General features: G+C 51.8%; 1 protein-coding gene across 1 annotated transcript in view; it reads left to right on the forward strand.

Moving 5' to 3' along the window:
• Positions 1 to 23,132, forward strand: part of ADCY2 (adenylate cyclase 2) — a 293,953-nt gene that overhangs the window by 258,602 nt on the left and 12,219 nt on the right. The window contains exons 18-20 of the mRNA XM_045081990.1: positions 1,842 to 2,000; positions 10,628 to 10,774; positions 12,348 to 12,455. Of these exons, the coding sequence (XP_044937925.1) occupies positions 1,842 to 2,000; positions 10,628 to 10,774; positions 12,348 to 12,455 (414 nt within the window). The remainder of the gene's footprint in view (positions 1 to 1,841; positions 2,001 to 10,627; positions 10,775 to 12,347; positions 12,456 to 23,132) is intronic.

A 23,132-nucleotide genomic window follows, 5' to 3' on the forward strand; every position in this document is an offset into this window, starting at 1 on the left:
CAGAGTCTGTTTCCAGAGAAGGTCTCAGTCCCAGAGTCTGGAGACGAGGACTTGGAACTGTCTTTCTGGGGGACACCATTGAATCCATTCAGTTGGTTTGGGATGGAAACATCTGTCTTCCATTGGGGGTTCTCTGTGAGTTTCTCATGGGCTTGTCCTTCAAGGAGCGGGTCCTCTAGCAGAAGCCCTGGGGAGGTGGGAGGTGAGCACCTGCCGGAATGTTGCTTTCAGTCCAGGGAAGCTGGTCCCAAAGCATCGCTGTCCCTTTCATAAGAGACTTGCCAGGTGCTGCCTGTGATGCGGTCTCGGTCACTGGGGAGGCCTGACCACCCCTTAGTAAGGCTCCTGGAAACCCCACATGGTCCCCTGCGCTGGACCTGCTGCCTGCCCTGCCCGCTCCTGGGTTCCTCCCCAGGTCGCTTTGTCGGATCCCGAGTGTGCATCTGGGTCTCCTCGATGCCACCGTCAGGGATTGCCAAGTCATCTCAGCTTAGAACCAGCCACACCACGGAGTCATCCCCCAAAACCCAAACAAATACTCTATTCTCCAAGCAACAGGCTTTTTCCAGGAAGTGCAGGGCAGGATTTCTGTAAGTGCAGAATGTGGAAGATTTGGCATTAATGTAAAAGTTTAATATAAACAAACATTAAAAATATCTCATTTGCAGTCTAAAAAAAAAAAAAAAGCCTCTACGAAGTAAAAATAAATTCCCCACCAGAGGAGGAGGAATAATTTCTGAGCACATCGTAACGTGGTCTGAATCAAACCTAAATGGTGAATGATCATTGTTCTTTCAGGTTTCCAAACGTGAGTTGTCTTAGCTGCCATCTGTGCATGGGAGGCTGTGTGTGTGTGGTTTGTGCTGCTCTGATACAGTTAATCAGACCAATAAAACAGACCCCAGCATTGATTTCTTTTTTTTTTTTTTTTTTTTTTTTTTTTTTTTTTTTTTTTTTTTTTGTCAGGAAGTGACTCTTTGGCTGGAATTCACCCCATTAGGTCCTGGTCTCACAGGAGGATTCTTTTAGGGCTGTTTCACCATATAAAATCATTTCTATCATAGCGATGTAACACAATGCCAAAATCAAAGAAACCCTTTCCTAGGAAGCAGACTTCTCTATCTCTACGTTAATAATAACAGTTAAAACACACACACACACACACACACACATTAAATTTCACTACATGATAAAGCATGAACACGTACATTTTTACTAGCAGGCATCATCTTAATTAAATGATCCCCAAACGAACTTCTGGGTAAACACAATGTCATTTCCTCAGCACAATGCCATTCTAAATGAAGAAAGACGAAATTTTCAGTGAATACTTAGTCTCAGAATTTTGTGGTGCGGAGAACTGATTTGCAAGGAGTCAAGGCAAACTGCCACAAATGAGCACCCTTGTTTTTTAACTGCAAATTATGCCACAGGGCGCTTTCTCCGCTAATGCATTTCCCATGTTTCATTCATTCATTGTTTATACCCCATTATGCCTCTTCTCCAAAGATAAAGCGAGCCATCTTTTCATTATCGTAACTTTGCAAGAAGCCTCCAGTCACTGCCATCACTGCTCACCCCCCCCCCCCCCGTCCCATCCTGTCCCCAAGGCTGGTTCTTTCCCAAACTTGCTTTTGTGCCAGTGCAGGTGAAGGGTTGGCGGGGACAGACTCGGGGGCAGCCGTCGGGCTTCGTAGGGAGGGAGACCGTTCCGTTCGGGGTGGGGGGGGGTTTCTTTTTTCAGTTTTGTTTCATTCTTTTTGTTTTCTCTTGAAAACCTCCGCTCTCTGGCAGGACAAGATGCCCTATCGTTTCTTTACCTCTGTGTCCTCTTGTAACAGAGTGAATATTACTGTAGGTTAGACTTCTTGTGGAAGAACAAGTTCAAAAAAGAGCGGGAGGAGATAGAAACCATGGAGAACCTGAACCGCGTGCTGCTGGAGAACGTGCTGCCCGCGCACGTGGCGGAGCATTTCCTGGCCCGGAGCCTGAAGAACGAGGTGGGCGCCCCGGGGCGGTGCGCTGGGCCAGGGCCAGCCGCTGCTGGCCGGACCTGGAGGCCGGCGGCCCTTGGGACACCTGCGTGCTGCACATGTCCGCTAGTGGCCTCAACGGGTCCGTTGTGAGGCGAGGTTGACGGGTTTATAGGGATGGCAGCAGGGACCCGGGAGTTAGACTCACCTCCGAACGTGGACTCTTTATTCCTGGTTTTTCTCAGGGTGCGGCGGGAGGCTCTGGGGTTCCCAGCAAGTCACAAAGGTGGCCTCTCCGTGGTGTGAGGGCCGCCTCCCTAACCGGCACAATTCCAGCAGGCATCCCACAGCTCGTAGCTTCCCCGAGGGCCTCTTGAGAGCCTTAGAATTTCAAAGACAGGACACAGAATTGAGGCGCTCTCCGCACGAGGGCAGGTCCAAGACTTGGGTCTGCTCCCTCGAATGGGTAGAAGTGCTGATCTCTGGGAGTGTCTGAGGGAAGGGTTCCTTAAATTGGAAAGAATTTGGAAATTGGAAAGAATTGGAAAGGCCAGGATGTCATGGTCACGTCAAAATGGCTGATGAAATCAGATGTCATGACATCTCTTTCACGTTCCTGACTTACAAGAGTCAGCGGGCGGATGGGGGCAAACTCATATTTGAGCACCACTGTATGCGAAGGCCTGCGTTTGGTGCTGTGGGGGGTTCAGAGGTGAGGTGCGGTCCGTGTTTGGGGGAGGTTCTCGGTTGGGATCAGCAGCAGGCGAGGGGTCTGGGAGCCCACAGATGCGGGAACTTGCCCATGGAGAAGCCACATCTCCAGGATGCTGGGGTGCAAAGCAGTGTCAAGTGAGAAGGCTCGAAGCAGTAGTTCCCCGGAGCGTGTGTGAAGTTGACGTTGGGTAGAAAGCATCGGGCGGTGAGTAGGAGCTGAAGGTCATCACGGTCGTTCTCCTGGAAGCCTGCCAGCCGTGGCGAGCCCGTCAGGGTCCCACCGCAGGTTTCTGTGGCTGCGGACCACTCACTCGTCCATTTCTCCCGCTGCTCTCGCAGGCGTTGCTCGTCCGGCACCTGTCGGCCGGCTGCTGGCAGATAACGACATCCCTGCTTCTGTTAGAAGGAGCCACCTGCTTTCAGTAGCAACAGAGAGCATGTTTGTCTGTCTGCCTAGCTCTCAGTTCAGCTCATAAATCCAATGTGTGCTGAATGTCGCCCCTGCCCTGTGGCCAGGCTGGTGCTGGGCCCAGACACAGATGGACGAGACAGAGGCCGCCCCATCACCTGGAGGCGACAGCGTCCTCCTGTGTGCAAGCAGACTGGCATGAATGTGTGAGTCTGGAAAGGCCACCACTATGAGGCAGCAGCTTCTGAAACTGAAAAGAAAGTTCTAGAAACTGGCTGGGGGGATGGAGGTGGGGAGGGAGGGAGGGAGAATATTCTGGCTCAGGAGGCTACCTCTCCACGTGGGCATTTCGGGAACTCTTCAGGGACGAAGTGGGAATCATGTCACGACATTAGCCCTATGCCGTGTTTCTGTATTTGTCAGATAAGGAAAGTGGATTCCTTGGGGAGCCTCATGCATGGCCCCTTCACTCCTGTGTGTACTTGGAACCTGTCTTGGGCCCCAGGGAATCCCCAGCTCACCGGTGGCTCCCGAGGACAGCTGGTCCTCACCAACAGGAGCCAGAGCCTGGACCCAGGCCGCCTGCAGCTCTGTTGGGAAGGAGGCACTCGCTCCGTTCCAGAACCTTCCAGACTCACTGCCATGGGCTGCTCCAGGCCCCGGAGCCGCAGACCCACAGCAGGGGTCTTTGGTTTTCGCTCCTTGTGCCGCGATCCCCACACGTCATCGCTGTGTTTGCCGTGGCGGCCCAGTTTGCTCAGGACAGTAGAGCGACACACGCAGAATCTTACGCTGGGAGCTTCGGGCCAGCAAGACGGTCCCTGACCTGCTGGCGACATGCTGCACGGCCGTGGGTGGCAAGGGGCTCTGTCGGGGGGCAAAGGACACACGATTGTCCTCAGATGTGACTTCCCGTACCGCACCTCCAGGTTTTGTCCGTTAGGTTAAATGATGGGGGGGGGGGGGGTGCGGGGGGAGCTACCCAAGCTGCCGCTGTTAAGTCGAGAGGATTAAAAACTTCCAGGGACCCCTGTCGGGCCTCACAGGGCAGGACGGTCCGCCCCGTGTGCTCAAAGGCAGCGCAGTGGCCAGGGCGGCTTGTGCTCTGCGGCTGACGAAGACCAAACGCTCGGTGCAGGAGATTCTCCAGGTGAGGAGCCTCCTGGGGAACATCCTGAATGCAAAACAGAGCTCCATGTGCAGGGGAACAGGAGAGAAAATCGCTACCCCTCCCCCCTTCTAACAGTCCTGAGCACCCCACTGGGAGTCTCAGTGGGGGGGGATCATGTTTTTCAGGTTTTTTCCCCCAGAACTCCTGACGAGGTTACTCTAAGGAGACTCATTTAAGGGCATAAACCAGAGCAAACTCCTGCCTCGTCCTTCTGACTTCCTGACAGGTTGGCCGCCCGCCTTCTCCTGTCCCCATCAGACCTTTTGTCCTCACCTGACTGTCCCTGAACAAAAGAAACCATTCCCCACCCCACTGATGGGGAATCCTGGCCTCGGAACCCCAGGCTGCCAGGCTGCTGTTGCTGGGCCTTTGGCAGCCATGCGATGATGGCCTGTGTGCGGTCTGATGGCGCGGATCCCGTCAAGGCCATCAGGTGTCAGGGCCGAGTAGATGCCCCCAGCGTGAGCGCTCGCTCTCCCTAAGGCTTTCTGAGGGGGAGGTCCGGCTGTTGTGGAATGGTGCGGTCCCTGGAGAGGGATCTTTTCCAGTGGATTCTAGACCAGGCATGGCAGAGAGCCACCAACAGGGACCGTGGGAGGGGCCTGCACCCAGGAGCAAGGCTGCTCGAAGGGAAGAGAGGCCTGGCCCGCCTGCACCCGTGCCGGCTTTCCTCCTCGGGCTGGGCCCCGCTTCATGGCTGAGAGCCCAGGTCTGGTCCCTGCCCTGGCACTTCCGAGCTGTGGGACCCAGGCCTCCTTCCTCTCCGAGTCCAGGACTGATTTTTAAAGCAGTGATTCCTGCAGAGCTCTTGGAGTGGTGCCTGGCATGCAGTCCACACTCAATTTTAGTTATCTTGTAAGTAAATACCCCAGATTTATGCAAAATTTAAGAATCACTGCCCACTGGAATTTATTAATCGTTTTAAGGAAGTCTTCTTCCCCAGCCATTACATGGCCCGAGGAGGATGGAGAGCAAACCCCGATGTAACCTCTTTGTCCTCCATTCTGATTCCCGCAGCTCCTCCTCCGGGGGGTGGGCTGAGCTCCCGCGCCTGCTGGATGCAGAGACCCAGGGCTTTACTTTCACAGCTGTGGAGGCAGGGGTGGTAGGAAGGGAGACAGGCGCATGCCTTTCAGTTCACCATAAGCATTAATTAGCAAGGCTTGGTTTTCTGAAACATTAATTGGGAACATGACATATGACCTTGGCCAGGACCGATGTTAGCAAGGAGCCTTCCAGCTCTTTCTGATTCTCCAGCCCACCACATGGATGTTCAGAGGAAATGAATTTCCCTTCAGAAGTCGAGAATGGTTTAATCACAATAACGATCCCCTAAAGTTTTGATTTTGACGAAAACCTGTTCCCTCCGCCTGTGCTCCCTGCGTGTGGGCAGAGGACGGCTTGTGTCTACAGGCACCTCTTCCTTCCCGCGGGGTATTTGTTTTGCTTAGTGCTTCTGCACGCCTCCCTGTCCCTCGGCTGCCAGGGTCTTGGCCAGGTCCGGGCAATAGACCATCCAGGCTCAGGGAGAGAGCCCTGTGTGCCGGCCCGAGCCCTTAAACTGCCCTTGTGTCGCAGGAACGTTGCGAAAGGCCTCTTGAGCGGACATCAAAGCTAGCTTTCACCGCTCATTGAAAAGACTACGTTTTGTCACTGAGTGGACCCTTTGCCAAGTCTGCAGGTGGTAAGGAGCCTTGTGATTCTGAACCAGGCAGCCTCATTGCGGGAGAGCGGAGGCCCGATCAGAACAGGACCCAGATGTCCCTGCGGGGACTCACCAGGTGCGCAGACAGCACTGTCCTTCCCAGCCATGGGCCCACGCCGCCACCCCGTCGAACAGCCAGACCCCCTAACCATGTTCCTTGTAAAGTTAGGCTAGAATGCCGCCGGGCTTGCTAGAGGGGTCTTTGTGCTAAGTACTTGACACCTCAGAATAAATTAGGGCATTAGGTGACAGTTGGAGACCCAGCTGCTACATGGTTAGCACATAGGTCAACTGGGAGCAGGGTTAGGTAGGGGATAGGAGGTCCTCCTGGCCATGGAATGAATCAGGGGGAGAGAGCACTGATGTGGGAGTTCAGAAACTGAGTGCTGGTGTCAGTTCTGAACATTTTCTAGGCTTCCAAGCAGACATGTCCACGCCTGGACGCAGCCCCAGTCAGGCTTTGTTCTCATGTTCTCTGCGGGCGCGCTCTCCAGCTAGACCCTGAGCCCCTTAGGGCAGGGCTTGTGTTGCTCATCTGTGGGTCCGAATACGTGGCGTGAAGCCCAGCGTACAGCCGGCCCTGGGGGGAGGATGTAAGAGAGTGGGCACGCGTGCACACACGCACACACACACACGTGTGCACACACGTGCGCGCACACTCACACGCACACAGGCCAGGTGCTAGCGTGAGTTTCTGTCTGTGACCCGCAGCAGGAGCTCCCATGTTCCAGAGAGGGCACCGAAACCTTTGCTCATTTACCCTTTGCTCGTCCTGAACACTGGTTGCATGATTCTCAGCCCTTCCCTCACAGGAAGCATCCGAACGGGCAGGAGGCTAGACATCCTGCTGGACAGGATGTAGTGAGAGGTCAGGCCCCCGGGGATCTTCATTCACCTCCAGCCTTGTGCGTGCGCCAGGACCTGCCATGTGTACCCTATGCTGGGACCACTGAGTGGCATCCTGGTAAAACACCTACCTCTGGGGGACACAAGTGACAGGCAGGTCCCAGACAAGTGGGAAATGCAGAGGGCAGGGGCTGATCAAAGTGTCTGGGCCGAGAGAGCTGGGGCTGCGGGTGGGGACGCAACTGTCGGGGCTTGGGAGAGCAAAGGAGGCTGAACGTTGCTCGGGGCCAGAGCAAGAGAAAGACAGTTGGCATAGGGTTCTCTGGGATGCTGTTCTACAGAGCCACCTGGAGGGGGAACAGGCCCCAGCAGAGAAGCTGTGAGAGCAGGAGAGCCTGGGGCAGAAAGTGATCCCAAGCAGGAGGGAGTGTATCGTCCACGGCAAGGGAAGCTCGGGCGGGATGCTGAGTGATGGAGGAAGCGATGGGGAGTCCCTAAGTGACCCGTGGCAACATGGGCAGGCGCGAGGGCCCCGGAGCGGGATGGAGCCAAGGGACTGCTTTCCCGCTCCGCCAGACGCTTCCTTCCCTCCCCGGCCTGCGCCCTGGAGATCTGCAAAGCCTGACTAAGCACGCTGGGGAGGGTCGAAGTCGATACATGTAAGAGAGAGTGTAGAGGCCAGTTGGGGCCCCTTGCCCCCCAGGTTTCCCGGTGCTGCTAAAGGAGAGCCTCACGTGCAGGTTCCGAGTTTTGATCTCTCCTTGGGCTGGGCACTTTGATTATTGACAGGGGGACTTGAATCACCCAAGAGTGACAGGAAGAGTCACAGCATTGTCCCAAGTCTTCGTCCAGGGTTGGCTTGGGTAGGAGAAGAACAGGTGTCACTCAGCAAACTGCAAGGGGCAGTGGGCACAGAGATGCAGTTGTTCATTCTTATGTCTTAATTACTTGAGCTTGTTGGGCAGAGTGGTTCTATGTGAGCGAGGGTTGAAATGACGCCCAAGTTCATTTCTAATTGTAAAGCTCAGTGATGCCTCTTGGCAGCCATGTGCCCAACCAGAGTCATCCATTCTAGACCCTGAATTCCAGAATCTCCTCAAAGGCTGCCCACTTGCCCTGCCTCCATGCCCAGATCCTCTGGAAATGTGAGACAAGCACAGGCCATCAACCAATCAGCTCGTGGTCCTCTCTGGCCCCGAGCCCAACCCAGATACCTGAGGGGACCTCTCATGAGTTTAGGGTATGGTTCTAAGCTCCACACATGTCACTGGCTCCAGAGAATTTATGCAGCTTTCCATTGGTGATGCATCCCTGGCTCTCAAGAAGAATCCTTGAGCCTCGAATTGGGGACCATGGGGCCAGAGACCCATGCCCACCCTTGGTGTTTCCCCAGAGGTTCCCAGTGCCTGCTCTGTAGAGAGAGTGGCTGAGAGGTTTGCAGCCCAAGCCCCCAGCAGTACTCACCACCTGCAGAGTGCCAGAACAGGGCTCTAGAGAGTAGTCCTGGCCCCAAGGCCAGCGGGAGCCTTGCTGGGTCACCCCACTCCCCTGACCTTCCATTTCCTCATTCAGTCTGTAGCTCATAATCAAGGCTGCACAGCAGAAAAACCTATGGACCTTTCCCAAAACAAACACACCATTGGTCAGGGGCAGAAACCCGTTGGTGACTCTCCCATGCATTCCTATTTGAGGACAGCGGAATGAGATAGCATGCGAGACTCCCTCCAACAGATAAAACGTGTTTTATCAGACTCCAAACCAGTGCGGAGTCTGATATGCACCCTCTCCCATGCTGCCACGTTCAGTGCTGTGTTTCCTTGTCTCCCATTTCTGCCTGCCCTTCAAGACCGCGGGGGAAGGAGAAAAGGTCACATGATGCACACGTGGTGGGAGGCCCGCACTGCCCCTGAATCAGCCGCACGATCCGTGGTCATCGGGACATGCGGGTTCACGTGTAAAGTGTAGCATCTGTAAGGGTCAAGTGTGCATCAGACTTGGTAACTGTGACCTTGGGAAAGTAATGTAACCGCCCTCGACCTCAGTCTCCCCTTCTGTACATTGAGAATAATAGCACAGCCTCATAGGACGGTGGCCAGGGGCAAGGTAATGAAGCCTGTGGAGTGTTCTAGCAGCAGGAGCTGGGGTCAGTGCTGACCATTTCCGGCCTTCCTCCTGTCATCCTCGCTCCCCAGACTTCGCTCCGGGCCAGCGTCAGCAGACAGTGGGGACACGCAGGGACAGAAAACACCCTTTGTCTTGCAGATGTACTCCTTTTCCTGAGGAGTAGGGAGGTCAGTGAAATGCGTATTTCTTTGATAAAACTGGCATTTTTAACTAGAACAGGCTTCTAGCGGGTTCTCGCTCCCCAGTACGCTGACTCCCCGGCTTCATCAGATTCACTAGAATCTAAGCTCGCCTGTCGCACGGGCCCCACGTTGCCTTCCCAGCGCACGGATGCTCACAAAGAGCTCCGCCGACAAAGTACCGTCCGCACAATGAGCCAACACAACCATGTTGAGAGCCGAGTAGAAGAGAAAAACCTTGATTCCATTGTCCATGTATTTTGTGAAGATTATGAGGCAGGAGCAGAAGGCATTGCAGGGCGGTTGGCCCTGAGAACAGGAAGCCAACGGGTTTTTTTTCAGCTTTTTCAGGAAGTCGTTGTGGTGACCTTCGTGGGTCGCCATTGTCCTGATGTGTTTGTTAAGAGACCTCAGTGGGAGAAGAACGGTTCTTCTGAGAGGCTCTTCTGAGAGCCCTTTACAAGGGCTGTTGAAGTTGCGGTCTCCCTGGGTGCCCCAGAGAGCAGAGCTCGTCATAACAGCCATGCGGAGTCCGTTCCCTCCCCCTGACAGGCACACAGGAAGTCCTGGCCACCTGCATTCTTTCTCCACTTTGAGGTCAGTCATCTTGTTTAACAGAACATTCCTCATGGTCCCTGGTGGAGGGGTATTTCCCATGCTGCACTGCGCCCGCCATGGCACCTAGCCTTCCTGCCAGTGTCATGTCACCTGTGGGCCCTGATGAGCGAGCGCCAGTGGGAGGACAGCTCCTCACCGAGGATCAGCCTCTGTGCCTACAAAACAGCCCTCCCTTTCTGAACATGTCACTGAACTTGAAGGCTGTATGTTGAAAACATTATGGAAACACCTTAAAATTATATTGACAAGACATTGTAATTTTATTCATGTGTATGGATAAAGAAACATGAACCTCTTTCTACTTAAAAACAAAGGGCTATGTTGAGTAATAGTGTTGGTGTTTGATTCTGTGTGAGTAAGGAACCTGGGGAGTTTCACTGGATCTTTCTGGTGTCATGGAGAATTACCTTGATGGGTTCCATCTGCTCCTTTCAGGGGACACTAAAGAATAAAATGCTTAAAGACCTCAATGCAAAGGGTGTCATTTTAGGCATCACAAGTCACTGTAGGCCAATAGACTGGTTTGGGAGATGGTTTTGTTTGCCTTCGGTTGCTTAAAGGATACCTCTTTGACTAAGTCAGAAGTCTGTGATGTCTTGCCATGGTCCGAGGTGGGCGTGGCAGAAGGGATTCTACCGGAAGGACTCCTCCGATGAGCTGATAGAGCAGTGGGAACAGAGGACTCGGACCCCGCCTCCTGCTCCTTAGAACCCTTCACCAGGCACCAACAGCCACGGTCTGGAATGTGCTCGGGGCTGGTGTGGGGGAGGTGGAGTGGGATACTGGGCGATTTCTTCACCAGTTCTAACATAGAGAAAACCCTTGCCTGCAGAGTGTGTTTGTTGAAAAGGTTTCCTAGTGCTCAGCGCCTCCCTTTCTCCTGGGCAGGACTTATACCACCAGTCCTATGACTGTGTCTGCGTCATGTTTGCCTCTATTCCGGATTTCAAAGAATTCTACACGGAATCAGATGTGAACAAGGAGGGCTTGGAATGCCTTCGGCTCCTGAATGAGATCATCGCTGACTTTGATGATGTATGTACTTGAGAATTACCCTTGCCCGGTGGGGTAGCCCCCGCCCCACACTGTAGCATTCTTGTGACCACTGCGGGGGAAGTTAGTCCAGTCTTGTGGCATATCTTGAAATACGTCTTTGGGTGTAATTTTTGGTGGCTGGCTAAGAATGAAAGACTTTTGCTCTCTTACGGTCCTTGACTAATTTTGGAGAGAGAGATACAGTTTTTTTGTGAGATAGTATGATCCCCAGGTACAAGTACCAAAATTAATATCAATAAAATGTCTTTCTAGTGTGCTCATGAATTTTCTCAAAAGGCTTGAGCTCCAAGGAAAATGCTTGCTTATCTCTTGATATAAAAAGAGATAATGAATGTATTTATCATAGTAGATTATTGGCATATCTATCTCAGCATACTCCAAGGTCAGATATCAACTTGAATTGTGCAGGGATGATATGCTTTGTTACTGAAAAAGCAGTCTGTATGAGGGATAACATATCTTAGAAGGGACAAAGTATATGCTTCAGAATTTGAAATAGTTGTCATTTTTCAATTTCCAGTATTCTGCCTACACAGAGAATAATGTGTTTTGTTTTCTGGTAAGAACAAACACACTTGTGGTTTTAAGGATGTTGCTACAGATATTCTTACAGATATCAAGCTAAATATAGCAAAATTGACGTACATGAACTTAGGTTCATCAGGATCCATGGAACTTTGAAATACAGTGATGAAATTACTGATGTGATATGATGGTTTCAGGCCAACCTTCTAAATGTCCTGTGTGACCTGTACATTTTTATGTACCCACCATTGTGTCTATGAGGTTGACTCAAGACTTACGGTGAAGTCATGGCAAGTAGAGATTCCCACTGGTATGCCCAAAAGCCAGACTGCCAAAAAAGGGTCAAGATGTTCCCAGCCCTCAGTTGGTCCCATTGTCCTCCTGAGCAGAGGCAGACAGCATCTTTCAGAGTTTCCTTCCCTTCCCCTCTCTACCCTTCTCTTTCCTGCAGCTTCTGCTCCTATTTTTACCTATTCTCCAACCCACCACAAGTCCCAATGTACTTGGATGGGGAGGAGGCCAGTAGGAAGCTGGTAACTGATATCAGAAACTTGAACAAGAAATATTCAGGTCAGAGCTAATGAGAGGAGACATTCTAGATCATTCTTCCCCTTATATCTAGAGCTCAGAGGAAAAAGCCAGTTCTCAGCATTATAATTGGTCATAAATCACCCTCCCCATGCACAGAAGACCTCCCCCACTGAATCATGTTTGTGCTAAGCCTTTCAAACCCAGCGTGGGAAATTTATTTGAGGCCATGCACTGTAATTTATCCTAGTTTCTTCACTGGCAGATTTTAAAAGCTAATTCATGTTAATTGGAAGTAAAACATTATACTGCATTTCCATCCAAGGACACTGTCTTTATGGAGCATATAAAGTGTTCTTTCTCAACCAAGCCCAAGGTCAAAGTGTGAGTAAGCAGTGGTTGAAATAAGTTGTATTTCTAAAATCGTGAACTAGAGTTTGAGACTGTCTTTAGAAAGTGCACCCAGTTAAGTCACTGAATGCTTGTCTCTGCTTTCCAGCTGCTGTCCAAGCCGAAATTCAGTGGAGTTGAAAAGATCAAGACCATTGGCAGCACATACATGGCAGCGACGGGTCTGAGCGCCGTGCCTAGCCAGGAGCACGCCCAGGTACAGACATATCAGCCCCCCAACAGCACATGGAGCCTCAGCTCCACCCATAGACCCTCCCTGGGGCCCAAACGGCCATGTGCTGACTCAGAAACTGTACTGTGCGTACAACCTAAACCTCAGTGATCAAGACCCAATGAGAAAAAGAGATTCCAGAGGCTTCTCAGGGTCTGTTCACAGAATTCCTTTCTCTGGTCAGCAGGGGTAGGAAAAAACAACCCGTCTGGCAGCTGCTTGATACCAGATAAATATACAACAAAGGGTAGAAGATTAGAGCTGTTTATTTTAGGATGACTCATTAGAGTTGGCTCCTGGTCTTTTGATTAAAACTGATGTGGTCCAAAAACCACTCTGACCACTGAGAAATTTGGTTGAGAAGGTGGTTGGGGCAAAATTGAGTAACTGTAGTTTTGAGGGGGTTTTCTGTTATGTTGTGTTTTGTTTCTCTGTGTGTGTGTGTGTGTGTGTGTGTGTGTGTAGATATGCTGTGTCACTTGTGGTTCAGTAAACAAGAACCCCCTCCCTTTTAGGACAGTGGGCTCCCTGATGGCTCCAGGACAGGTTTGCTGTGGAGACAGAGGTGGTGGGTGCAACTCAGAGGAACAGAACTTAGCAGAGCACAGCTTGCTGGAGGCAGGCCGAGTCCTCCCAAGAAACCAGGGCTGAGCCCATCTGCTCTCTCCCTCCCCCACAACCCCTCCCACAGACTGGATGGGGCCAGAGAGGGACAGAGAAGCAGCAGCATGCTGAACAGAGCTCCCTCTGCTCCTTTCCCTCAATATTCATGGGCAGAGGCTGGAGCGTGAACCCTCTGACTGACTGGTGATGCTAACAGTCTCCCAACTCACTCCATTTGCTCTTCTCCTTGGGTGTTTGCTTCCAGATTATTATTTTTTTAATAGGTAAGCGTTACTTTAGTAATAAGGAAAAGTAAAATTTAAAAAGTAAAATAGAAAAAATAATATAAAATATAAATAACATAAAATATCAAGTAATATATTAATATATATCGTATATAATAATATAATATAATATGTAAAATAATATAAAATATTAAAAAGTAAAATATATGAGCAATAAATGAAACCTTAGAAGACTCTTGCCTTGGGTTCTGAGTAGTGCCTTCCCAAGCCATCTTGGTGTCAGAGGCAAAAGAAGAAATGTGTAGCCCCACATACATGGTATTGTGTATTTTTAATAATTAGATTTTTATTGACAGAACATTACAGTATTGGAAAATTATAAGATAGAGGTATGAAAATGTATAACTTTTTTAAATATTTTATTTATTTGAGAGGGAGAGAGCACAAGCAGGCAGACCAGCAGGCGGGGGAGGAGAAGCTGAGCAGGGAGCCCTGAACGGGGCTCGATCCCAGAACCCTGGGATCATGATCTGAGCCGAAAGCAGACGCTGAACTGACTGAGCCATCCAGACGCCCAGACATTATCTTGAATTACCTTAATTATACCAAAAACAGAACTGATGATCATTTTATTTTCCTGGCTATAATGGAAGCAAACTTATACTTTTTGAGCACCTTTGATGTTATGGGAAAAGTTACCTACAGGAAGGGACCTTCTCCTCTTGCCTGAGGCTGTGAGGTGTTGGGCACTTACTGTCTTAGTCCGCGAGGGCCGCGGTAAGAGACCACCACCGTTGGAGGGGCTCAAAGAGCAGATGTGGCCTGCCTCGTGGCTCTGGAGTCTGCAAGCCCAATGTCGCGATCCTGCAGGATACGGGGCTGGCGAACGCCCTCTTCCTGCTGGTAACGGCCCCCTTCTGACTGTGTCCTCGCAGGGCAGAGACAGAGAGAAAGAGATCTTGGGGAGAGGGTTTTAAGGCTTCAAGATAGGAATTTTGGCAGGAAACAATTCGTTCCACATATTTACCTTTATTTCAAGTTTTGATATTTTAGTTCATTCTGGATTTTTCTGCATTCATTTTTATTTTCAAACTATCGCACGAGGATGTCATTTATCCTGATTGTTGAGCTTTTTGCCACCTCCTGAAAATTCTGTGCCTAAAGGGGGGTCCCCCATTCACGTCACCTCATCCCAACCCTGTTCCTGAGGCCTCGCAGGCCAATCTGCCCTGGTGAGCCTTTCAGGGTCCGTGACCTGACTGCACCCACTCCAGACCTTAGGTCACCAACAGACCTTAGGTCCCCTTTGGCGGAGGCTCAGAGTGGAGATTCTCAGAGATGCTGCTGCGTGAGAACCCATTCAGCGCTGGGGCTGTAGGGTGGACGCGCCCCCCATCACCCCCTAAAGCCGGACGTGTCGTGCTCTGCCTCCCCGGACGCTGGCTCGCCAGGGTCTCTCCCTGCCCTCAGGCGCACTCTGTGGCAGAGAGTCCTTACTCTGCCCGTCCCCTCCTCCCTCACCCTCTTGAGCCCCGACACCGTAAATCCCACTCTTGAACACCAGGAAGCACTTCCACATTCCAGAACCCAAGTCGGGTCGTGTGCCCCGCACACTTACTCTCAGAGTCCTGTCTGCGGCCTCTGATTGAGCCGGTGGTCACCTCCACCTAGAAGCCCTTCCTCCTTAGCCTCCGGTCCGTCGCTGGGCTGCCTGCTGCCTGGGGTCTCTCTCTCGCAGACCCCGACACCGCGTCTCTGTCAAGGGCCTCCCCCATAATTGATCCGTGATCCATCCCCCTGCAGAGTCCGCCCCCGCCAGCCGCATCATTGCCATCCGGACATGGGCCAGGCCTGCGTTTCCAGGTCCCTGTGGAGGGCCGGAGTCCCACAGCCTCATCTTGGGAGGTGGTATCCCCCCCACCCCCCGCCGCCGAGATCCCCAGCAGGGGGCGCTGTGCCCAGCGTTGACCTGGCTTTGTTCCCTGGAGGGTGGAGCACGTGCCCACCTTCCTGCTCAGGATGGCACTTGGCTTCCTTCCCTGTTTCAGGGACCTGCTCCTGCTGGTGGAAACCCACTGCTTTCTCCCCGTGACGTTTGTGAACTTACTGAAATACCTCCTGGGTCTGCTTTAAGCAAGCCTAACAGATCCCCCCGCAACCACCCACGTCCTAGATGGAGGAGGAGAAACGGAGGCACAGCAGAGCAGTAACTGGCCCAAGGGCACAGAGAGAACAAGTGGCGACAGAGCAGGGCCGTCCGCTCCGGGCAGGGCTCACCCGCTGCTCCGGGGCCCTGGGTCCCTCGGCTCCTTCTCCGCACCATCCCCCCCGCCCGCACCACGTTCACAGCCGCACGCCGAGGTCCAGTCTGAACCCCTCGGTCTCTGCGGCCCCTGCCTGACCTTGACACCCCTTCCCTGCCCCGCAGGCCCCATCCCTCCTGCCCTCATCCACCCCCGGCCCTAAACCGGCCTGCTCAGCTCCCCGCGAGCTGCTTCCTGACTTCTTCCCAGGCCCCACTCTGTCCCAAGTGTCGATGGCCCGCGTGGTGGTGCGGAAAGAGCGTGACTGTCCCGTGAGACCGCTCGTGACGTCCTACAATAGCTGAGCTATCTGCCCCCCCCCCCCGTTTCCTCACGTAAAATGGGGAGCTGGCCCGTTTCATCCACAGAATACTGCGTGGCCAGAGCAGGTGGCACGGCTGACAGCCGTAATGACCCAGTTGTGACTCGCGCTCGGCTCTGCACAGGGCCATTGCTGCCTCCGCAGAACGGTTAGAAGGGTTTGGGACATAAATGCAGTGGATATGCCGTCAGGTCCACGCGGCTGTTTACTCCGTGTGAGCTGTGTTTATGCAGGGCACTGAATTAGAACTCAATAAGGTCATCCTAGAAACACTTTGAACTGCAGCTCAGGTCTTCTGCAAGGAAAGTGCATGACCTTTGATTGGGGTGAGGGGCGTATCACATGTGATACGTATCAATGTGGATATTTTATTTTTCCAAGAAATGAACATTCTCTTATGCCTTTTGTAACCTGCCTGTAACCTATCTACTTGTCTTTCTAGTTCTAAGTCAAGAAAAAAACCCTTTCTCTTCATTCTTTAGCCAAATATTTAGTTTGACAACAAAAGACATTCAATTTGCAAAATGTATCAGGTTGATCAAGGATTAAGGTGCTTTTCTTAAATCCGAGAAGAGGCAAAGTTACCTGGAGAAGAGCCGCGTGAAATTGAGCTCGTGTTCCTCGGTTCCCTCTTGTTTCCTCCCCATGGCGGCCGCACAGGGACCTGCACAGACCCAGCAGCCTGTCCGCACCTGGTCAGAGCACGGCTCTTGTGTCTGCCTTTGTTTTGCTTCGTTCATATTTTTAAATGAAACAGTGCATTCTCTGTTTAAGCTTGAAGACGACGAGACTGAGTAGTTGGTTGCCTTATGCATGACCGCTGACTGTTGTTCTCGAAGGAAGCAGGGGCTTGTCAGAAAGTGAAGCGTTAGACTGAGAATGGGCCGGCGTTCTAACCGCACTCATCCCCCCATGGACGTGCGCCTGAGAAACACATGGGCTGTGAGGGAAGCCGGGGACCCTTCCCTTCACTGCCAGGAACCCCCCCCCCCATCTGCTTCCAGGCTGCACAGCTGCAAAGCCTCCCACTTGCTCCTGCCATGGCCTTCACCCCGGAAGCCCTGAGAGTACATTGTGGGTACAAGTATGCTCTTCTTGACTTACAGGGTATTGTTCTTAGAAAAAGGACATTTTACTTAAAAAAAAAAAAATCATTTCCAATTCTCCCGACACTTGGTAGCTTATCTACCTGATCCTCATCCCTGAAGACAATAGTCGGCAACTGGGACATGGAAGCAGCTGCTTCCCGGAGGCCCCGTGTGCTCTCGGCACCGCCACGCCACGCCACGCCGTGGGACCTCCTTCCCTCCGCTGCCTCCTGGGCCCGCACCGCTCCGCGTCCGCGGCGAGGGCCTGGATCCCAGAGGAAGTCCATCCTGCACGCCCTAGGCAAGGATTGGGCTTTCTCTGGTCTTAGCCATGGTGTATATCGTTCGGATCTTTTTCAAACAAATATTATTAAGAACTTAGATAAGTTGAGGGGCACCTGGGTGGCTCATTCAGTTAAACATCTGCCTTCAGCTCAGGTCATGATCCCAAGACCCTGGGATCGAGTCCCACATCGGGCTCCTTGCTCGGCAGCGAGCCTGCTTCTCCCTCTCCCTCTGCCTGCCGCTCCCCCTGCTTGTGCTCTTTCTCTCTCTGTGTCAAATAAATAAATAAAACCTTAAAAAATAAAAAAAAGAACTTAGATATGTTGAACCCTAAATACAGGAATGAACTTTCATTCAAATTCTTGCTTTGATTATATTACTGCTGTAGTAAGCCAGACCTCCAGCTCTCCTTCTCGGTCTCAAGTAGATTGAGACCCGTGGCCAGCAGTGCTTTGAAAAGAATCAATTTGTAGTACTAGAAAACATAGGCAGGGGAGAAGCAGAGAGGGGTCCTGGAAGCTCTTACGCTCTTCCATGGTAGGGGGACTACCATTTTATAAAGCATTTGTCGTCTCACTCTCTTTTTAATTATTCTTTTTTTTTAATTTTTTAACTTCATTTTATTTCTTCAGTGTTCCAAGATTCATTGTTTATGCACCACACCCAGTGGTCCATGCCATCCGTGCCCTCCTGAATACCCACCACCAGGCTCACCTATACCCCTCCCCCCTCCCGTCCAAAACCCTCAATTTGTTTCTCAGACTCCATGGTCTCTCACGCTTCGTCTCCCCCTCCAGTTTCTCCCAATTCACTTCTCCTGTCCTTCTCCTGATGTCCTCCATGTTATTCCGTATGCTCCACAAGTAAGTAAAACCATATGATAATCAAAACCACCAAAATTAACAAGACAGTAAACCACATGTGTTGGAGAGGATGTGGAGAAAGGGGAACCCTCTTACACTGTTGGTGGGAATGCAAGTTGGTGCAGCCACTTTGGAGAACAGTGTGGAGATTCCTTAAGAAATTAAAAATAGAACTTCCCTAGGACCCCGCAATTGCACTACTGGGTATTTACCCCAAAGATACAGATGTAGTGAAAAGAAGGGCCATCTGTACCCCAATGTTTATAGCAGCAATGGCCACGGTGACCAAACTGTGGAAAGAACCAAGATGCCCTTCAACGGACGAATGGATAAGGAAGATGTGGTCCATATACACTATGGAGTATGATGCCTCCATCAGAAAGGACGAATACCCAACTTTTGTAGCAACATGGACGGGACTGGAAGAGATGATGATGAGTGAAATAAGTCAAGCAGAGAGAAATTTTTAAAATTAATCTATTGAATTATTTATTTCTATAAAAATTAACCTGATTTTAAAAACTTATAAAAGTAAAGGTAGTCGTTTATTTGTTGTATCCACACAAATGCACCGGCCGACCCAGGGTTGCAGCTTGAGGACAGTTACTAACACCGCCTTTTGCCACATCTGGGTCTTGCCAAGTTCGCCCTATAGAGACACCGCTGTCGGCAAGCACAAACGTTTCTCCAATTTTCGGCTCCCCCCGTCCCCCAGATCAGATCCCAGGCTCCTGGGGATCCATCCGGGAGACTCCTGTACCGGCTCACGCAGTGTGTTAGGGACACTGAGCTGCCCGCAAAGCCATGAGCAAGAAATGTTTTCCTTCCGCCTTCACGGACTCGGGTTAATGGCTCCGTCTCTGGCTGGGTGGGTCTAGATTTAGCTGGTGGGACATCCAGCGGATGCTTCCTTTCCCCACTGGCGCGGGTGACAGCTCCTTGCTGATGGCCGACTCCTCTGGAACCGCCCTCCGGAGTTTACAGCCCAGGAATGGCACATGTGCAACCAGTCTCAGTGCTGGGTGCCGTGCAATACTGGAGGCCACCTCCGCCAGCCCAGGCCGCCCTAACAAACGGCCAGAGGCTGGGTGACAACATTTATTTATCGCAATTCTGGAAGCTGGTATAGCCAAGACCAAGGCAGCGGCAGATCAGGTGTCTGGTGGGGACCCTCCTGCCGGTTTGCTGATGGCTGTCTGTCACATGGTGGAAGACAGGGAGAGGAAGCAAGCTGTACCCAGCCCCTGCACGTGAGGGCACTAATCCCATCATAAGCCCCCCCCCCACCATGTGACCTAGCCACCGCCCAGAGGCCCCCCCTCCTAATCCATCACACCAGCGCTCAGGCTTCAACACAGGAATTTTGAGGGGACACATTCAGTCCATAGCGGAGGGGCTTTGCAAAATTGACTGGGGAAGGGACACCTGGGTGGCTCAGTGGGTTAAAGCCTCTGCCTTCGGCTCAGGTCATGATCTCAGGGTCCTGGGATCGAGTCCCGCATCGGGCTCTCTGCTCAGCAGGGAGCCTGCTTCCCTTCCTCTCTCTCTGCCTGCCTCTCTGCCTGCCTGTGATCTCTACCTGTCAAATAAATAAATAAAATCTTTAAAAAAAAATTGACTGAGGAAGAAGTGAGGGGTCACTCTGAGACTTTCTGCCGCAGTGTCACTGTAGCTCAAGCACCTGTCGAAACCAATAACCATCGTCTCCTTTACTGGAAAAGGAGAAAATAGTTCGGGTCTCTGCTGTGTATTTTTGTACAAACATCAGCTCCCATGATGTGTTGTAAGCAGAGAGAAATGTCTTCCCACTTTCATGCTACTGACAGGAAACTGAAGACTGAAAGAAACCAGACCATTGATCTTCATGGAATAGACTGGGAATCTCAAAGACTCGGGAGATGTCAGATGCTCGGTCATTGCCAAAGGCATACATCTCTGTAGGATGCTCCGTGTGTGCAAAGGGAGAAAGTTCTACACTGGGGCATAAGACAGTTTCTGACCGACATTTTCCTCCTAGATGATTTTCTCGTCAAGCAGAGCGACATGCTTCTCTAAACCATCATAAAAGAAAGGAAATAAATCCTGAGCCCCGGGGATACAGCCTGAATTCATTTAACCACTTCATTTCACCCTGCCCACAACCCTAGGAGACAGGCAGTTACTGTCCCATCACAGATGAGGAAACCGACACCCAGAGAAGTTAAATGACTCAGCCAAGGCCACACAGCTGATGGTAACAGGACCTGGGGCTGAACCCAAGGTTGCCGGACCAAAGGTATCGGCAGTCATTTGGGGGAACGTCCTGCTTTCAGACAGGCAGTGGACGGTCAGAGTGTTAATGCTGGTCCCGGGGAAATAAAGGAAGACATGAGTGGCAGGAGGGAGCCCAGGGGAGGCAGACGTAGGAACTGGGGGCTGGGCGGGGAGAGGGCCGGCCGCACAGAAGGCCAAGCTGCCAGCACCTCCGGCTTCTGATACAGCGATCTGCGATCGATGACGCCGTTAGCAGAGCAGGAGAGTCAAGAGTGAGAGCTATCCTTGGGGAGATGAAATAATCGTATTAGTTTTGGACACACCGTTTGGGTGTGCACTATGGTCGCCAAGTACAGCTCCAGCCACCCGCATGGCTAGTTCCAGAGCCGTTAACCAGCCGTTCCTGGGGCCAGCTCCCCACCAGCTGAGTGCCTCTCGGACTCCTCATCCAACCCTCCCGCCACCATTGACCAGCAAGACGATCACGGAAGACCGCTTACCTGTTTGTCGACCTGTTTGTGCAGATTTCACGTAAACCTGTCCCTGAGGAAGCTCACAAAAATGAATGTGATGCGAAAGTTTTAAAATTAATAAGCTAAACTGGAAGGAAAGTCAAAGATGCAACACAAATATGAAGATGGGACACAAAATGCAAACCTCCAAGGTCCCGCCACAGTCTCGATGCGCGCGAGGAGGGCGGCCACGTGGCAGCTAAGATGAGGCCTGGAGTCGGACGCCCGGTCTGCCGCCTGTGCCAGTTTTTAACCATCCAGGGTCTCTCTTTCCCCGTCTGCATAACGGGGATAAAGACAGGAAGTCCTTCATGGGACTCCCTGTGAGGATTAAATACACAAGCAACGATGTTGATGTTGCTCACAATTATTCAGACATCTCCAGCAGCCAGGACAGAACCTACGTGTCCCAGTGCTCATAGGGACAATCGTGTCCCTCATTCATTAATGTACCTGAAAACCAGGCCTGGGGTACACGCTCTCATAACCATGACAGTGGCTCCATGGTGAGCGCTGTGCTTGGTAACTAACTTCCTCTTAGGAAATGGTTTAAAACGGGAGGGTGGGGTGGGGGGTGCTTCCAGAACATTGTGTAATGTGCATTTCAATAAACTGTGTTCCCTGGAAAGTGAGACTGGTGGAAAAGAGTGAGAGCCCACCTGAATCCAAGTTCCGGAGATTCGGATGGCCTAGCAGTCAGGCCGCTTTCCCCAAATGTGTGTTTACGCCTTGGAGTTCTGGTTAACACTGGGAAGCTGGGAGTCCCAGGTACCTGACAGGTTCCGACAGATACTGGACACTCGGGTGGTCAGAGCCACCACATGAGAGCCCATCCCCAGCCTGTGATGATCAGCCCACGTGGGACGGAGCAGACCTTCCCTTTCGAGAATGCAAGGTCTCATCCAGATCTCCCAGGGGAGGGGCGCCTGGGTGGCTCAGTGGGTTAAAGCCTCTGCCTTCAGCTCAGGTCATGATCTCAGGGTCCTGGGATCGAGCCCCGCATCGGGCTCTCTGCTCAGCGGGGAGCCTGCTTCCTCCTCTCTCTCTTTCTACCTGCCTCTGCCTGCTTGTGATCTCTGTCAAATAAATAAATAAAATGTTTAAAAAAAAAAAAATCTCGCAGGGGAGAAAGCTCTTAGACGGTCGTTCTGACCCTTCAGCAGCAGACAGATGCCCCCACAGCAGGTGCTCCGTGAGTTTGTGACGGGTGGGAGACGGTGAGGAGAAAAGAGCGGTCTCGAGAGGAGGCGTGTGTGAATTTCAGCCTAAAGCATGAGCCCGGGGTGTACGGTCACGTGAGTCATACAATGACCACGATAAACATACATGTGCTTTAAGCGGCGTTCCTGGCTGGTGGAATTTCCAAAGCAAACAGCTTCCAAGATGGGTTCTGGGGTACGGAATGCACCTCCTTGCCGTGTCACTGGAAGTCGCTTAAATACTTGGAGACATCTGAGAGAAATCATTTTGATCGTGGGAGAAAGAGCTGCTTTATACTGTCATCAAATATTTATCAAAAGCTCAGTTTAAGGATTTTTTGAAATGAACTGAGCTCTGAGCATAAAGATTGAGCGTCATTTTTTTCAAGGACTTACTAAGCCCAAATGAGTTATCGACATTGGATTTAAACCCACTCCCCGGACTTGGTCTCTCCATTCATCACCGAGGTCATGGAAACCTCCAGCTTAAGCCCACCGCGTGAAAACAGATCGGGTGATAATTCCTCGGCGAGGGGTTTGCTGCGCCGCCGTTCGGTGGCAGCAAACCATGTCACCCCCCCGGCCCCGCCCCTGCAAATCTGTGCTCCTTGCTGGGACAGCGGTGATGTCAGTGACACGGGATTCTGCCTATTGATTTCGAGCTCCCTGTTGAGTTCGTGCTCCCTGTTCAGGGCATGATGTCTCCGGGGGACTGCGTGAACCTCCAAATCACGCCTTCCCTGGGGGTCATGAGACAGGAGGCATTGGAGCACGGACGGAAGCGCCGCACTGTCTGAAGGAATGACTGCGTCCTCGCCGACCTCGCCGACATCCACTGACCGTCCGTCCCCCGGTTCCGGCTGTTGAAGCTGTTTGCATTTCCTCGCACGTTCCAAGTTAAGGATTTACGGTGCCAGTAAGGTTTTATTGGTCTTTCTCTAGAAGGACAGCATTCATGTAAGGTTTTATTGGTCTTTCTCTAGAAGGAC

This window comes from Mustela putorius, unplaced genomic scaffold, assembly GCF_011764305.1.
Source record: "Mustela putorius furo isolate JIRA1106 unplaced genomic scaffold, ASM1176430v1.1 tig00000589_pilon_pilon_pilon, whole genome shotgun sequence".
Classification (NCBI taxonomy): domain Eukaryota; kingdom Metazoa; phylum Chordata; class Mammalia; order Carnivora; family Mustelidae; genus Mustela; species Mustela putorius.